General features: G+C 42.2%; 1 protein-coding gene across 5 annotated transcripts in view; it reads right to left on the bottom strand.

The window, feature by feature from the left end:
- Positions 1-15644, bottom strand: part of RNF152 (ring finger protein 152) — a 137123-nt gene that overhangs the window by 71198 nt on the left and 50281 nt on the right. For 4 of the 5 annotated variants that reach the window (XR_006279063.1, XR_006279064.1, XM_038392874.2 and 1 more), the window contains one exon: positions 957-7909. The exons of the other annotated variant lie outside the window; for it this stretch is intronic. Coding sequence is in view for 2 of the 4 variants with exons in the window: in XM_038392874.2 (XP_038248802.1) it covers positions 7127-7738 (612 nt within the window). In the remaining 2 variants the exon portion in view is untranslated. Of the gene's footprint in view, positions 1-956; positions 7910-15644 lie in introns of those variants that run through there. 5 annotated transcript variants of the gene reach the window in all.

Raw genomic sequence — 15644 nt, 5'->3', positions numbered from 1 at the left:
ATGATTCAAGAAAGCACCTAAGCCCTTGCTTAAATCCATCCCTATGCAGAAAGCACTAAAGCATGTACTAAATTTTAAGCATGTGCCTAAATCCCTTTGACTGGCTTAACTCAATGCATAAGAGCTTTCTCAAATAGGGATGTTTTCCTGACTCAGAGCCCAACTGTTTAAAGAAATACATTTCTTAAGCAAATTTTAGAATTTGAGAAGCATTCATGTCCATTATACCAAATTATTTAAATGTGAAACTATACGTAAGCAGTTCAGCCAGTAGATTGGCTCAGATGCTTTGAAAACTGGGCATTCCTTTCCCGTAATGGAAATTGGAGCCTTACTACTATGGGACAAGTTGATTTTAAACATGAACTAACATCAACCTATCAGCTCCACTTTCTTAAATTCCATATCATCTTTCTCTGGAGTGGAACCACAAACTTTCACCCCCCAAAAATAATAATTTATCACATTTATTCCATCAACAGAGGTAAAAGGACTAGCTACAACATTTGTATGTTACTGAAAACTGACCCATGCTCTCAGAGGTATGAAATAAACAGAATTTAGTTATTCATAGTAATAGGACAATCAATTTCCAATTCTTTAGGGACTACATACAACTTAGATATGGAACTGAGAAGAGAAATTTGAATCTGAAGTCAAGCAACCTGACAAGTTGGACAAGTTCTCAGATATTGATCGAGACTCAGATCCCTCTTTAATGGGTCTCACCACAGACATTCAGAACCATTCAGTGCATGCAACTGCGAATAGGTGATGGAAATTTTCAAGACTGATGCAATGACATAAGACATGCTTTATAATTCTTAAAATAGGCAGGTAAATACTCTTGGGCAAGTAACTACTCGACTTTCTCAATTGCCTTATTTACATCAACTTGAAAAACAAAACAGAAAAACCCAACCCTCTTATATCACCCTAATTTTTTCTTACATACAAATGTGAAGTACAGCAATACTGCCTTTGTCTTCAACTAAACAACTTCTTAAATCAAACAGGCGTGACAGTGACATTAACATGGAATGCCTAAAGAGCTTTGTGGAGTTTTTCTGGGCTTTTCTTGCCAATTTTATCAGTGAAGTTTATTTTTGCACTGGGATATGACCATCTGCTTTCCATACATTTGGCCTTCAATAGAAGCATGCTTGTAACTCATGCTATTCCCAAGATTTAAGGGCTTCTCAGAATCTTAGAACAGCCCATGCACTTTTCAAATTTCTTAATTAGGCAGAAAACTTAACTTCCAAAATAGTCAGCCTCAAAACTCAAAGCGGTCCAAGATCTGAATTAACCAAAATTTCAAGTTGCCTGGCCAAACCACTCTTGAGCTATGTTATAACAAACCATCCAACTCCCAGGCATCAGAAATAACTAATCTAATTCTTCTCAAATTTGCCTGATAAATGTCTCCACTCACTGCAAATACCCAATTCCAAGACACTGCCTAATCATCCCTCCATTCAGTTTTGCCCCTCCTCCACATCTCTTCATCCCAATCAGTTCAATTCATGACACCCTGCTAATTTCATGAGCCTCTCTCCAGGCCCAAATACTCTTTCCTCTTGCTCATTTGATGAACCCCTAATAACTCTCAAATCCAACCTTCCAGCCCTGCTCATTTCAGGGCTTCTCATCCCACCTCAGGCAGAAGCCTCTGTACAGTGCCCAGGCAAGCAGCAGTTCAGTAGCTCCTCACCTGAACACCAGGCAGGAGCTTATCACAAGGAACTGAGGAAAAGGTGTGGACTCCTCCACAATGAAGAAGCTGCCTCAGGGGGTACGACACCCCCAATATAACCATATAGCATTCATCCATTTTTGGTTACTTATGATCCACTCAATCCTAGGTAACAGAGATAATCTTCTGAGCCTTGCTGTGAGAGTGCTATGGGTTTGGTATAAATAGTTTCTTCCAGCTGTGAATCCTCTCTAATGCCTGCTTCTGGTGTTTGGGAAAATGCTTAGTGAAAATTTAGCTAATGTTTAGATCTAAAATAAAGAGATATTTACTGAAGCATTGATTGAATGCTGCAAAAATGCATTCCCTAGACATTTATGGGGCTTCAAATTTCAACTGCTTAGACAACACGTAAATGCTCATTTGCTAAAGATGCTAAGGGCAGGTTGAGAAATGGCAGCTAATGCCGTTCAGTTTCAGAAGCATGAAACAAGCAGTGTAGTTTGCGTTGGGTCAATACTGGCATGCAAAATGTTAAAGTGACAGAAAGAAAGAAGAACAATCCCAGCTGTCAGGTCTTAGGACAGTGTAAAGGAAAGAAAAGATCATTAATATGCTATAATTCCATTGCAGCATTCCAGAAGAATCTTGCCCTGCTAAATACTCAAACATAAAGGTCTTTGCTTTAATTGTATATGAATCTTAATTATATCCTCCTGGGTGGTGTTTGGATTCATTTATCATCATGCATTCCCCCACAAAAGAAAGAAAACCCCAAATTTAAACCCACATGCCCTGGGCAGCTGGCAAGAGGAAACATTTTAAAGCCAGCATTAGACTAACTATATTTACTAGACATATGGATGTCTCCTGAACGAATTACTGTGTTGTAATACAGCTTGAATTCACAGGAGTGTGTTTAGATCTGGGATTTTTGATTCTGGCCAATCACTGAGGAAGAGGTCACAATGTTACCTTAGTGCAATAGGTATTAACAGAAAAAAAATCCAGATAAAGTGTGGGCTTATAGTAGATTCAAATCATGCATCAGTCACAAGTGAAAATAAACTGTTTGGTTTCATCCTCACCCTGTTTGCTTATTTTGCTGTGAATTTGTTACATGTATAATCTCCATTCAGTAAAAGCCTCATGCCTGTAATACTAGTGGGGGATGGCTGATCTGGATTAAGGAGTACTGGCATAATTTTTTTTGGCGGGGGGGGGGGGGGCGGCGGGAAGGTGACACATACCTGCCTGAACAATACATGCTCATGCTAATATATCTCACTTTTGTAAGGAGTAAATTCACTCACAAATTTTAAATCACTTGAAACAGAAAAGAAAATCTTTGTAGCTCTGTGATCATCAGATGTAATTTCTACTCAAAAATCAACTATTTAACAACAACAACAAAATCACTACCCCCAACACACACACACACACACACACACACACTCTGAAAATGTGCCACAGCCAATACTTAAAAAATTTGTCTTGAGGAAGGCAGCCAAATGCTAGCTTTGGTTACACCAGTGTAAATACAGAATAATTCCACTGAGTATTCACTGTGCTGTTCATTTTAAGGTGAAAGACTAGAGAAACCATAATTCACTTGATGTATTCATTCTATTCCTGCTAATATTTTATTCATACCAACCTTCATTAATAAAGATGAAACTTTAGACTCACAATTGCTTCGTTTACAAAACCACCCATCCTTTTTCCATATCATTTAAGCACAAACACTTAATAAACAATTTTCTAAAAAAATCGCACATACCAAAATTGCATATTTTGAATTTGTAAAATTCACTGAACAAACTTTCACGAAGTGTACCCTATTTCTGTCTCCCAGCAAAGCACAAGCTAAAAACTGAAGCTGAGACCTTTAAAATAAAAGAAGCTGTACTCTCCCGTTAAACAAACAAATAATACACCTTCATAAAGGGTAATTTGTTCAAAAATGCAGGTGGATAAATAACTTCAGACAAGATTTAGTATAAATAATGTTTGCTCAACTAGTACTTATGCCATAAAAAAATAAAAGTTTGTCTTCCTTTTTCAAGAACTGAGTAGTGATCAAAAGAGTTGCTGATATACAAGGATTAAGAACCTACCCAGGAGCTGATCATTTTGGCATGAAATTGGTGCAGAAGAGGGATATTGTATGAGTTTAAATGTTTTTCCTGGGAATAATTTTTCTAGCACGTTTTGCAAAGTTATAGCCATAGATAGCTGTCTCCTTTCTGAATGCCAGGTATGGGACTGAGGAATACAAAATGGAATAGAGCACACTGCATTTTAAAGTATGAATATTAACCTACTTGAGAAATGGTCTAACACTGTATATTGCAATATATTACAGTTCTTCAGCATAAAGCTGCAAAATTTAAATGATAGTCCCACTGCGTAAAGCAAAGAAGAAACTTCCCTCATAAAATTATATTTTTGAATAAGAGCTAACCCACAAAAAATCTTGAGGTTTTCTTTATTGCACTCATACAAAGACTGTAAAACAGGCAAATGTCGGAATCAGAAATTAGGTCAGCCATGCATTTCAGCAGGCTCTTAACAGTACAAGAAACTCACACTAACAAAACAATGCACTGTGTTAAGTAATACAATATGGCGTTCTGGTCAGATGATGCCTACATCATTAATACCAGATTAAACCCCATATTTGCCTGTTGTGTAATGTGTTATGCAGTGTAGCATTTTAACCTAATTTCTGGTTTATCCTTCCAACAACACTCTTCATGTGGAGAAGGAAAACCAGCACCTTTTATGAGAGACATTATTTGAAAAGATCAAGAGAACCTACTTTGTCAAGAGCTTCAGTTAGGCATTTTATGGTCATTCCAATGTTAATATTATTAGTATTGTACTATCGGGGCCTTCTACTCCACTGTCTTGCATCTTGTCTAGTCATTTATACTTGTGATCAGTGAGTGCAAAATCGGTGTCAAATAGCTGATCTAGTAGCATGCCACGCCCACACCCCCCTCATGTCCCAGGAGGGTAGATGATTACAAGGGGCGAGGCAGTAGAGCACTATGTCCTCTAACTGTACACTAGCATGGAGTCTTACTAAGGCAGAAATATTAGCAGGCTACAGTTCCATTACATGCTAACATGTAACGTGGATGTAAATTGAGTTTTCCTTACAAGACGATGCTTCAGATTAACAATTTTAATACCGCATGCGTTTGGAATTACTATTCCTTTCTATTACACCCCACTTTCACTGATGTCCAGGAGCTGAATGTTTATAATAAGCGTTTGTAAACCAGGTTCTCTGAATATTGCATATGGTTCTGCATGTGCTTTTCTTAGTGGAAAAAAGGAGGTATCAAATGTGTCACCTCTGGGGTATTTTCTTTGTTATGCCCACGCAAATTACAGTAGATAAAAGCAGGCACAGTGCACCAGGAGCTTTATCTTCACATGTAACCTTACATATACTAACTTAACAATCAGGCATATATATGCCATTCTTTAGAAAACAGACATTTGGCGGGGGGAGAGAGGAGAGAATCTAGCACAAAGGAAGATATGTGCTCTGTATTGTATTTTCGAATTAGAATGGCGTTCATAATGAGCCAGTTTTTCCTCAGTTGCACTGGTGCACCACCACTGACTTCTTTCATGTGCCTAACAGTTAGAATAAGATTCTCCAGTGTTATTACACAGGACTGAACTACCTCAAATTAACTATTAAAAAGCATATTAGTAATAGATTAGAGGTCATTGTTCACTGCTTACAACTGTGTAATTGTCCATTCTTCATACTAGTAATACAAATCAGGCAAACCAATAGTTTTTTTTCTGCCACAAGTCCCACTCTGACCCTTTAAAAAAAAAAAAAAATCCAGACTTTCATCCAGATTCTGATACCCTTACTCATGCTGAATACCTTACTCCACAAGAAGTCCCACAAAAGGTGATGAACCTTCTTATTAAGTGAGGTGTTAGCATAAGTATCCTAATTTGGCCCTTTATGAGCAAAGAACTGCAGTCATGTGGGCTTTGTAATGTCAATGTGCAGTAAAAAATATATCATTTTCTCTTGGTAGTTTCACATTTGGCCCTAAGAGGAATCAAGGTTTATACTACTGAAAGGAGGCACAGGGCCCGATTATGATCTCACACAGGTTTTACACCAGTCTGACTCCAGGGGGTTAGGAGAGGCAGCATGGTCAAGTGGCCTGGGTTCTGTTCCCAGCTCTGCCACTGACCTCATCTGTGACCTTGGGCAAGTCCCTTTCCCCTCTCAACCTGTTTCCCATCATTGGTCTGTCCTATCTATCTAGAGCATGAACCCTTTCTGATGAGAGCTGTCTCTTGCTAGATATTTGTACAATGCTTGGCACAGTAAGACCTCGATATCTGTTCGGTCATCTAGGCATCCGTAGAGTTACTGTCAATAATGACACAGCTGCAACTATGACTCAACATGGAGGCAAGGCTGGTCCCATATTCTAAAAAGTAATTTGCTATCCAGTCCTTGCAGGAAGAATGCCCAGCACTTCTATGACCCATCCCTTCACTAATCCCCAGGGAGGCCAGAGCCTTGAGAAGCCTGCCTGACAGACTGGAGGTGAAACAGCATGTCCACTGTTTACACTTCAAAGCCAGACTTCATGGCAGGGCTTACACAGCAGGGTTTTGGCTGCACTTTTAGGTAGCCCTACTTCTTCACTTCCTTGCTCCTCCGCTTGGATCTTGCTTTAACAAAACACTTGGAAAGGACACTTCACTACAGGTGGAAACAAAATGAAAGTATATGACAAAACACACATCACATATGAAACACAATCGCTTGTAAAATGTTTCCTTTTAAGAACTATTATGCAACTTTCAAACTTATTTTAATTAATGTGCAATTTAAAATATATAAAAAGCCTTACCAACTAAATGAATTTTTCTTTTTTACAGTTCCCCTTCACCCCCCATTAAAAAGAATATGTATGGACTGGCATTGGAATATCTTTACTGAGTCTTACACTGATTCTCATGTTCAATTCTACTTATAATATAGCATTTTGATTTTAATCTACTGTATTTAAAGACAGAGTGATCATATCATATACTTTTACAGTATAACCAGCTAAATAGATGTCTTTAGTCTCATAACATGATAAAAATCATTAGAAGTTACAGTCCATTTGATCAATGAGGATGGTGACACATGCAGTCTTCCTCAATGCTGTTACCATCAGATGCTCATTATGATTTTCTCTGTACTCTGCTGAGAGGTCTCACATTTCGCCTTTTAGGATTGTCTTCAGACTGTCAAACAGCTGTCTGGTGTCAAGCGTTCTGTAGTAATTGGTCAACGTTGCAGTGCATCATCTCACTCAAGCCTGTCATCACCACCACCTTCCCAACCCTTAAATTATCCCATCAGAGTATTCTGGGAGCAGACCCTTTTCAGCCGCAGGAAATCACAGTGAAACGCTTGGAAATGCAAGACATATTGTGGAGGACAATACCAAGGAGAAAAACCAAGACGCACGCCACCAAGATCACAGTGCAAACACCTGACCAGGTGGAGCTTTTCACAACGCCCCTCCTGTCTTGCTCCTCCTCTCCGACTTCCTGCGGGATCCCTCTTTGCAGGGGCTGCTGCTCAGTTGGGATTGTCATCACAGTGACTGACTTTTGCTGACTACCTGGCAGGAGGCGACAGCCAATGTCTCCTGGCAACAGCGCTCTCTCCTTGGAGATGGGCAAGGGCAACATGTAGCACCCATTGCTAGGAAGTTTGATGAAGACTGGAGTGTGCTCTGAAGTATGGGGAATTGCAATCACAGCAATCACCTCTGGGTCATCGGGCAGCTGGGATACAGAAAATCCCGGTGGCAGTTTAGTGATACCTCGGCACCAGGGACATCTCAGGTCCTTCTGGCTTGCCCTCATCTGTTGAAGGCAAACAGAACAGCAGGTATGCTTACAGTCCAGCAACTTGGGCCTCCGTCTGGGACTGTAATAATTGAAACAAATTTGACATTCCAGCAGAGAGTCCTGGGACAGTGTCTCCATTGTAGCGCTAATGGAGAAAACACCCAAGTATCTTACAGTCTTGCTGTATAGTCCAAAATCTGAAGCCTGGTGTAGTTCCTCTCTTCCTGCGACTTCTTCCTTTTATCTCACCAGTGAAGGACAATGGTTAGGCAGTTTGTAGATGAGCATCTGACTTTAATCTTTTGGTATCTGAACAAAACAGAAAATTCAAATGAACCAGGTTAATTAGGAAGACCAAACAAAATGCAGAGAGAAAAAAAAACAGATTTTAAAATGCAGGAGAATAGAATCTTCATCTCTTAAGATGATTAATAACTAATGTCCTTTTTTAGATCCAAATTTTCAGGTCAGTCTTTACTGGGCTTCCATTTTTGTAGCGACATGTAACCACCAACACAATTTTGCAATGGCAGTTTATGCCTGCAAAAAATGGAGGCTAGAATCTGAAACCCTGGCCCTTAGCCCATCTTTCACTTAACACATTTTTAGAATTTCCCAATTCTAAACATTTCTGCACCTTAATAATCATTTCCATTTAAGCTTTTAAGCCCTTAAGAATTTTTAGCTTTTCCATCCACGACTAAGTCTGTACATGAGATAGGAAATGCAAATGCTTAAAAAGAATAAATTTTTCTAGGCACCTAAATTATGCCAGTAAAACATATGCATGAATGAGCAAACAACTAATTTCACTGGTGTTACCCTAAAAACCCCTCAATGCCAACTGACAAAGGGATCACTGTTCTGTAACAGTAACTCTTGACAGGCCTGACAAACTCACTACACCTAACACATTGCTTTCATAGCACTTACCGAAAAAGGGTCAAGTGAGGTTTCTAATAAAAGCTTATGTCATACTGATACTCATAATCATTGTGAGATGTACTTACAGCTTAATTTAAGGATTCTGTGTGTATGTACTGAAAATATGTTTTAGAGACTGTGTCCCAGGCTGGGTAGGCAAACAGGTATTTTTACCAGACAAAGAGATGCATCTCCCTTGGTAGATTATGCATTGTAAGCCAATACAGTGAGAGCCCCATTTTGCATACAACATGGAGCCAGCACACCAGGGAATGAACCACAGGGGATCATCCTGACTCTGCAAGCAACACAATGAATTCTTAAGTATATAAGGAGCGGGGGAGGGGGAAAGATATTTTGTTATCCTTCACTGAAGAAGCAAAAAGGACAGCGCTTTCTGTATGCATGAAATGGAGGATCCCAGCCAGGTTGTCTGAAGAAGCAGGGGAATTGCTTAGGTGAGATAAACTACTTTAGACAAAGGTTTTAGCCTGATATAGTTAAGTTTAGGCTCTAAGAAACATGTTATACTTTTGTTTTATATGTAATCATTTGTGTTTCCATCATTGTCCTTCTTCACTTGTCTTAAATCTTAGCCTTTGAAAATAAACTTATGATTGTTTTCACTGTAAACACACCTCAGTGCTGTGATGTTATATTGGAGCTGATATTCATTCAGTTGAATCAAACAAGCTGGTGTGTGCACTGTTTCTCTGGGGACAGCTTAGGTGGTAATTTCTGTGAGTGTCCTGTGACAGGGGCTGGACTCTACAGGCAAACACTTCAAAGGGGATTAGGGTGCACCTCCTATTAACCTTGCAAGGCAAAGCAAGAGCTGAAAGAGCCCTTAGGAGATTGTTTGGGTGGCTAACAAACTGGTGGTGTCAGGGAGTGGACATCCAGTTAAGCACAAGCAAATCTTCCTCTCACTGAGGCAGGAGGATAACAAGGTTACTCTCACTCCTGGGCACCCCAGAAAAGCATCCCAACTGAGAAATGCATATTTGTATGCAAATAAAAGGGAACTATCTGCTTTTCAGTAACATTAATTCTTTGTATAGCTACAAGAATACTTTGTGGGCAGAACTGGAGTGCTTTCCTTTGAAAATTTAGCACAATAACGTCAATGGAAACTGAGCTCAAGACTGTAAGCCGTATACGACCCAGATGGCAAAAAGCCATTAAGTTGTGTATAGTGATATAGTAATGCACTATATTAACATATTAAAGAACAAATATTTATTAATACTGTTCTCCAGCATTAATAATTGTACTAGTTCTATGTACTTTTCAAGATAATTCTTTGATGTTTCCGCCTATTTCTTAGTTCAGTACATTAAAGATCATTTATTTCCTTCACTATTATTCCATGGGATTTTTGTTTTGTTTGCCTATGATTTTGCAGGGATTGTGAGGCATGGGGTGGGGACATTATATTTTTCATAGATTTAATCCCAGAAGGGACTGTGAGCATGTAACCTACTATATAATTCAGGCCCTCGGACTTCCCTGAATTAATTCCTATTTGAACTAGAGCGAGTCTTTTAGAAAAACATCCATTCTTGATTTTAAAATTGCCAGTGATAGAGAATCCACCACAGTCCTCAGTAAGATGCTCCAATGGTTAATTACCCTCGCTGTTAAATAATTGTACCTTATTTCCAATCTGAATTTGTCTACCTTCCTTTCCCCAAAGATCTCAAAATGTGATCACAGATTTATTTTGACAGACCAGCTAGAACATGCAGTTAGTCTAATTCCAGGAGAAGATTGCTTAGGAACATTTAAGAATGGGTTAAATATTAGCCTCTGTCATCTAACCCATTGACCTCTACTGAAGCAGAGTTCCTGACATCATTTTGGAGATTCAACATTTGACATAATGGCAGCACAATGAGTAATTTTACCTCAAAATATACTGAAAGCCCCACAGTACTCATTCCTTCTGCCACAGCTCAATTTTAAAAAGTAAGTCATCACCTGTAGTCAGAATTAAATAGGGAAACAGCTATCACCCATTTGGCTCACTGTGTGTTGGTGAGGACAGATGGTAAATCACATGAGATTTTACAACACTTATGTACCATTTCAGTTTAATGAATGTGTCAACAGTTAAGTGTTCCAACTGAGAGCTTCTTTGGCATGGGATTACTATCTATCTCTATGCTTCCTAAATCAGGCAAAAGGTGCCGAGTTATTCAAAATGAACAGCTGGTCCAAAGGTTTAGTCAGGCTGGACTCTTCCCAGAGCAGAGGTTTGCACAGCCTGTGGAGCCAGTCAGGTCTCATATGAGGTCATTGCTGACTTCTGCAGCAGTCAAAAATGTTGTTTTATCATTAGTTGCTCCGATTATCAAGTGACAGCCAAGAAAAAGTTGCTTACAGAGAAGAGCCAGTAAAGACTGTCAGAGTATCCATAGGGCTCTGAAGGAGAGGGGGAACATGACAATGAAATCAGACATACAGACAGAGCAACTGGAATTATGATTAATAACCCTGAATGGTGCAGATCTGACAGCAAGCTCTACAGGGCTGAGAGACAACTAGTAATATTAATAAAAACTAATGGGGTAAAAAATCCACAAGCACCAAAACAGAAGTGTCAGAAAGGTGCAGAAGCAGATGAGAACCAGAGAGGAATATGTAAAGCAGATGAATCCTGCAATGGGAGATCAAAGTGAAATGGAAGAAGGGACGGCTGAGAACGTGACAGAATGTCCCCCCACACACACATACACATCCCAAGAATTCAGGCTGTTATCTGGAGTAGGTAACAGTTTTTAAGATTTGAGAAAGGATGTGTGATTAGAGAGCAATGGAAGAGGAAGAGCTCTGAAGATGCTACAATAAATAATTGCAGTTTGCCAGGCTTGACATCTGCTCAGCTAGGGTATGTCTACACTACAAAATTAGATCAAATTTATAGAAGTCGGTTTTGTAGAAAGAATTTTTATACAGTCGAGTGCGTGTGTCCCCACACAAATGCTCTAAGTGCATGTAGTCGGCGGAGTGTGTCCACAGTACCGAGGAAACCATTGACTTCCGGAGTTTTGCACTGTGGGTAGCTATCCCACAGTTCCCGCAGTCTCCACCGCTCATTTGAATTCTGGGTAGAAATCCCCGTGCCTGATGGGGCTAAAACATTGTCGCAGGTGGTTCTGGGTACATATCGTCAGGCCCCCGTTCCCTCCCTCCCTCCCTCCCTCCCTCCCTCCGTAAAAGCAAGAGCGGACAATCGTTTTGCACCTTTTTTCTTGAGTTACCTGTGCAGACGGCAGACCATGGAGCCCGCTCAGCTAACCGTGACCGTATGTCTCCTGGGTGCTGGCGGACATGGTACTGCATTGCTACGCAGCAGCAGTTTATTGCCTTTTAGCAGCAGACAGTGCAGTATGACTGGTAGCCGTCATCGACGTAGTCCTGGGTGCTCTTTTAACCAGGCACCTGGGTAAACATGGGAGTGACTCAGCCAGGTCATTTCCCTTGTTTCGTCTCCTGGCGATTGAGTCCTTCCGGCAGTGCACTATCTTTTAATCTGCAGCCAGCACAAGATGATGGCCAGCAGTTATACTGTACCGTCTTCTGCCAAGCACCCAGGAGGTGACGATGGCTAGCAGTCGTATTGCACAGTCTGCTACCAGCAAGATGTATAAAGAAGATGAAGTGGCTCAAAACAAGAAATAGACCAGATTTGTTTTGTATTCATTTTCTCCTCCCTCCCTCCCTCCCTCTGTGAAATCAATGGCCTGATAAACCCAGTTTTGAGTTCTATCCTTGAGGCGGTCATTCAGTTTCTCGCAAAGCCACCCCCTTTGTTGATTTTAATTCCCTGTAAGTCAACCCTGTAAGCCATGTCGTCAGTCGCCTCTCCCTCCATCAGGGCAACAGCAGACAATCGTTCCACGCTTTTTTTCTGTGCAGACGCCATACCACGGCAAGCATGGAGCCCGCTCAGATCACTTTGGCAATTAGGAGCACATTAAACACCACACGCATTATCCACCAGTATATGCAGCACCAGAACCTGGCAAAGCAAAACCGGGCGAATAGGTGACGTCAGCGTGGTTATGAGAGTGATGAGAAAATGGACACAGACTTCTCTCAAAGCACATGCCCTGGCAACGTGGGCATCATGGTGCTAATGGGGCAGGCTCATGTGGTGGAACGCCAATTCTGGGCCCAGGAAACAAGCACAGACTGGTGGGACCGCATAGTGTTGCAGGTCTGGGACGATTCCCAGTGGCTGCGAAACTTTCGCATGCATAAGGCTCTTTCATGGAACTTTGTGACTTGCTTTCCCCTGCCCTGAGGCGCAAGAATACCAAGATGAGAGCAGCCCTCACAGTTGAGAGGCGAGTGGCAATAGTTGTGGAAGCTTGCAACGCCAGACAGCTACCGGTCAGTCGGGAATCAATTTGGAGTAGGCAAATCTATTGTGAGGGCTGCTGTGATGCAAGTAGCCAACGCAATCAAAGATCTGCTGATATCAAGGGTAGTGACCCTGGGAAATGTGCAGGTCATAGTGGATGGCTTTGCTGCAATGGGATTCCCTAACTGTGGTGAGGCCATAGAAGGAACCCATATTCCTATCTTGGCACTGGAGCACCAAGCCAGCGAGTACATAAACCGCAAGGGGTCTGTTTCAATAGTGCTGCAAGCACTGGTGGATCACAAGGGACGTTTCACCAACATCAGCGTGGGATGGCCGGGAAAGGTACACGACGCTCGCATCTTCAGGAACTCTGGTCTGTTTCAAAAGCTGTAGGAAGGGACTTTCTTCCCAGACCAGAAAATAACCGTTGGGGATGTTGAAATGTTTATAGTTATCCTTGGGGACCCAGCCTACCCCTTAATGCCATGGCTCATGAAGCCATACATAGGCAGCCTGGAGAGTAGTCAGGAGCTGTTCAACTACAGGCTGAGCAAGTGCAAAATGGTGGTAGAATGTGCATTTGGACGTTTAAAAGCGCACTGGTGCAGTTTACTGACTCAGTTAGACCTCAGCGAAACCAATATTCCCACTGTTATTACTGCTTGCTGTGCGCTCCACAATATCTGTGAGAGTAAGGGGGAGACATTTATGGTAAGGTGGGAGGTTGAGGCAAATCGCCTGGCTGCTGGTTACGCACAGCCAGACACCAGGGCGGTTAGAAGAGCATAAGAGGGTGCGGTGCGCATCAGAGAAGCTTTGAAAACCAGTTTCATGACTGGCCAGGCTACGGTGTGAAAGTTCTGTTTGTTTCTCCTTGATGAAACTCCCCACCCCTTGGTTCACTCTACTTCCCTGTAAGCTAACCACCCTCCCCACTTCCCTTCGATCACCGCTTGCAGAGGCAATAAAGTCATGGTTGCTTCACATTCATGCATTCTTTATTAATTCATCACACAAATAGGGGGATAATTAGCAAGGTAGCCCAGGAGGGGTGGTGGAGGAGAGAAGGACAAGGCCACACAGCACTTTAAAAGTTTAAAATTTATTGAATGCCAACCTTCTGTTACTTGGGCAATCCTCTGGGGTGGAGTGGCTGGGTGGCTGGAGACCGCCCCACCCCGTTCTTGGGCATCTGGGTGAGACGGCTATGGAAGGAGGGCAGTTGGTTACACAGGGGCTGTAGCGGCAGTCTGTGCTCCTGCTGCCTTTCCTGCAGCTCAGCCATACGCTGGAGCATATTAGTTTGATCCTCCAGCAGCCTCAGCATTGAATCCAGCCTCCTTTCATCACGCTGCCGCCACCTTTCAGCTTCAGCCCTCTCTTCAGCCCGCCACTTCCTCTCTTCTGCCTTCCACCTCTCCTCCCAGTCATTTTGTGCTTTCCTGCACTCTGACATTGTCTGCCTCCATGCATTTGTCTGTACTCCGTCAGTGTGGGAGGACAGTATGAGCTCAGAGAACATTTCATTGCGAGTGTGTTTTTTTCGCCTTCTAATCTTCGCTAGCCTCTGGGAAGGAGAAGATCCTGTGATCCTTGAAAAACATGCAGCTGGTGGAGATAAAAAAAGGGACAGTGATATTTAAAAAGATACATTTTATAGAACAATGGGTACACTCTTTCACGGTAAACCTTGCTGTTAACATTACATACATAGCACATGTGCTTTCATTACAAGGTCACATTTTGCCTCCCCACACCGTGTGGCTAACAGCAGGGAACATTTCTGTTCAGCCATAGGCAAACAGCCCAGCAGGAACAGGCACCTCTGAATGTCCCCTTAAGAAAAGCACCCTATTTCAACCAGGTGATCATGAATGATATCACTCTCCTGAGGATAAGAGAGAGAGAAAAAGAACGGATGTTGTTTGAACGCCAGCAAACATACACTGCAATGCTTGTTCTACAATGATTCCTGAGTACGTGCTACTGGCCTGGAGTGGTAAAGTGTCCTACCATGGTGGACGGAATAAGGCTGCCCTCCCCAGAAACCTTTTGCAAAGGCTTTGGGAGTATATCCAGGAGAGCCATGAATGCCAGGGCAAATTAATCATTAAACATGCTGGCTTTTAAACCTTGTATAGTATTTTAAAAAGGTACACTCACCAGAGGTCCCTTCTCCACCTGGCGGGTCCAGGAGACAGCCTTGGCTGGGTTCGGAGGGGTACTCGCTCCAGGTCCAGGGTGAGAAACAGTTCCTGGCTGTTGGGAAAACCGGTTTCTCTGCTTGTTTGCTGTGAGCTATCTACAACCTCATCATCATCGTCTTCCTCGTCCCCAAAACCTGCTTCCATGTTGCCTCCATCTCCACTGAAGGAGTCAAATAACATGGCTGGGGTAGTGATGGCTGAACCCCCTAAAATGGGATGCAGCTCATCATAGAAGTGGCATGTTTGGCGCTCTGACCCGGAGCAGCCATTCACCTCTCTAGTTTTCTGGTAGGCTTGCCTCAGCTCCTTAAGTTTCACGCGGCACTGCTTTGGGTCCCTGTCCATGCCCTGGGAGATTTTCACAAATGTTTTGGCATTTCGAAAACTGGAACGTAGTTCTGATAGCATGGATTCTTCTCCCCATACAGTGATCAGATCCCGTACCTCCCGTTTGGTCCATGCTGGAGCTCTTTTGCAATTCTGGGACTCCATCATGGTCACCTCTGCTGATGAGCTCTGCATGGTCACCTCTGCTGATGAA

This window comes from Dermochelys coriacea, chromosome 2, assembly GCF_009764565.3.
Source record: "Dermochelys coriacea isolate rDerCor1 chromosome 2, rDerCor1.pri.v4, whole genome shotgun sequence".
Lineage (NCBI taxonomy): Eukaryota > Metazoa > Chordata > Testudines > Dermochelyidae > Dermochelys > Dermochelys coriacea.
Note: the sequence above shows the minus strand (reverse complement) of the source record. Positions and strands in the feature narration are given on the sequence as shown.